Consider the following 2,957-nt stretch of genomic DNA (forward strand, 5'->3'; position numbering starts at 1 on the left):
CATACAATAAAAATGTTTTGTCTTCACTTCATACAGTAGCTACCTGAAAGACTCAAATTACGCAGATAAACAATATAGATTAGTTATTGGGTATGGTGGATCTCAAAACAGGGAACAGGGCACATCCGTTTGTCGCCACACAAACCACAGCCAAACTTAGTTCTCTTACGATCTGGGACCTGATATTTACACACAACACACTGCCCCTCGCTCGGAAACTCTATAGGATAATGCTGTCGATCAAACACAGCAGGTACTACTTCTGCACTACGCCTAGGCTTTCCCCTTGAGCTGAAATTCCCTATAAGCTTTAAAGCCAAACTTTTCCTAAATTCTAAGTGGGACCTATACTGCTTCTTCTGTCGCCCAGTCCTAGCTATTTGTGAGCAATGGTTTGGGCTGACAGACTCAAGAATGTAGGAATTTACAATGGACAAATCAAAAATAACCCAGAACATTCGCATGTACCACCTAGATTTTGATCTACGAAAACATGTGTATGACCTACGCAATTGATCAGCCAAGTCTACCCCTCCCATGTTCTGGTTGTAGAGAGTAACTGACCATGGACAGCTGAAGTCAGCTCAGCTGCCATCAGCTAGTTTCCGAGACACAGAAGTAATGTCTGTGTGATCACAAATGGTGTCATTAAAACATACGGGTTTCCTATCCCGCCAAACAAAACAGTGGACTTTATTGTCTATGACTTGTGAGGTGATGTGCTCTCCCCTTTCCAATGCCTTGACCTGGGCCTTACTATATTTTGGAAAATGTTTCCTATTTGACACCACAATCCCGATGCAATAGATTTTGAAATCCAATAGCTCAGCCAAAAGTGTGGGACTGGAAAAGAAATCGTCAAAGTAGAGATGATAGTTTTTACCCCTTAATGGCTCGGACAAATCTTTAACTACCCTTGCCCCCAAATTCTTTCCGTGGTCTGGCCTACCTTTCCCGTATCTACTTGGAAGCTACATGTATACCCATTTTTGCTATCACACCTACATCACACTTTAAAACCTCGCTTGATTGGCTTTTTGGGCATGAATTGCTTCAGGGATGACTGACCTTTATAAACGACCATGGCTTCATCTATGGAGTTCTCCCTGTGTGGATTGTAAAGGGCCAAAAACTTGCGTGAGAGGTGATCAGCAATGGGACTAATTTTGTGCAGCTTATTATAATTATTATATCCCCGTGGAAAAGCCTTGGTATTGTCATTGAAATGCAAATTCCATAAGATCTCAAAAAAATGATCTCTAGCAAAGGCACCAGTAATCACTGAATGTTCCCCATAAATACGTTCTTGGGACCAATAATCACGAACCCGAGGTAGCTTAACTATTCCCATCACAGTCCATACCCCTAAGAAGGCCTTTAATTCATCTACAGTTAGAGGCCACCTCCATTTAGAACCCTTTTGAGAGGCATACAAGTTGGTTTCATCTACAATGTGCCTAAAAAGATGGTCATCAAAATTCTGCCCAAAAAAATCCATTGCTGTAGCTGTTGGTGGCAGGGGTGTTGTAGGACCCACAGGCTCAACAAATGGACCCCCCTGAGAGGAATAGAGGCACTAGCAGTTGTAGTAGAAGGTGGAGGAATGGGACGAGTTAAATTTAATAAATCAATAGAAGCACCTAACCTATTTGGTACTCTGCTTAAATTAGAAATGTTAATAGAGATTCCTAGGAAGCCACTTTCACTAGAACTGCTGTTGATACTACCCCCTCCACTCACGCCTGCGATCTCATTCCCTCCAGTGCTTTCGGTCAATGCAGAAACATCTTCTTCAGCCTAAAAGGAATACATTATCAACAAGACAAACTATTCAGTGACATACCAGTATTCTCCCAGCATCACTCTCCGACACTCGACCACTTCCAGTCGAGCGTTCTTCTTGTACCTATAAATACATTACAGTGAATAGCTGACAATGGAAGAAAGTGTGACATACATCATCATCAGTAGCTTCCACAGTCTCCTGATCATCCACTTCAGTGAGGCTACCTTTGGGCGGTGGAATCTGTCCAATGTTGTTGTCGTCATCATTCTCATCATCCGACGGTGGAGGTTCCCAGTCTTGGAGACCTAACCAGTACTAAAAATGGCTGCCATATAAATATTCCCTTTCCAAAGAAGTACAAATAACCTTAGAGGAAACTAATAAAACCATAGTTTTGGGTAAATAACTTTTGCATTTTGAATTATAAAAAAAGAACAAAAAGAAATCATTGTTTATAAGCACAAAGGCGAAAGAATACCTGATACTCCTCAATATAGTCTAGAAAACCTTCTAGGCCTTCGTGTTCTTCTTCACCACCGTCGTAATCGTAACTAGCCTCACGCTTTTCATCTCGTTCGGCTTCTTCATCCGAATCATTCCAGTCACTATCGTCGTCCAGCATAGCAGCGACTTCTTTTGCTCGTAACTTTGTCATACTTCGTCCAGTTTTCACGCTTTAAATACGATTAGAATTGTGAAACCATAGCAAGCAGCTGGGCAGTAACGGTTCATCAATCGGATATTCTCCGCGGACGTTATGCCTCTTTAAACGCGCATGTATATTTGCGCCACTAAAATGACTTTTCGGTAACAGCGGTTTTACGCATCACGTATTTAATTGGGATAACAAAGGGTTAAATCTGTACTTACCTCGACCAATGACAGCTCTCTCTACCTCGCGATATTGTACATCAATTACTTGCTTAAGCTGTTCAATAAATTCATTTAACTGACTCTTTGTACTGTACTGTACATGAGACTTAATTACAGCATTTGTGGCTTCACTAGCATTGGTAGTAAAAGCATCAGGAGGCACACCCAATATTGCCTCTTATCATACATTTCTTAACATAGTAGATTTAATAACAGTAACTTTGTGTTGCACAAGCCATTCATAAATGTTGTATTCAATACTATAGGACTCTTTTAATGCTTTCCACCTCTTCTCTAA

General features: G+C 41.2%; 1 protein-coding gene across 1 annotated transcript; it reads right to left on the reverse strand.

Annotated features, from left to right (window-relative positions):
- Nucleotides 1-284: 284 nt before the first annotated feature.
- Nucleotides 285-2,487, reverse strand: LOC136258633 (uncharacterized). Its single transcript, XM_066051972.1, has 3 exons — nucleotides 2,265-2,487; nucleotides 1,958-2,101; nucleotides 285-1,906 (listed from the first exon to the last, which is right to left on the reverse strand). Exons 1-3 carry the CDS (start codon nucleotides 2,439-2,441, stop codon nucleotides 1,832-1,834), a joined length of 396 nt encoding a protein of 131 aa, XP_065908044.1. The 5' UTR covers nucleotides 2,442-2,487; the 3' UTR covers nucleotides 285-1,831.
- Between the last annotated feature and the right edge of the window lie 470 nt (nucleotides 2,488-2,957).

Source organism: Dysidea avara, chromosome 6 (assembly GCF_963678975.1).
Source record: "Dysidea avara chromosome 6, odDysAvar1.4, whole genome shotgun sequence".
NCBI classification, from domain to species: Eukaryota; Metazoa; Porifera; class Demospongiae; order Dictyoceratida; family Dysideidae; genus Dysidea; species Dysidea avara.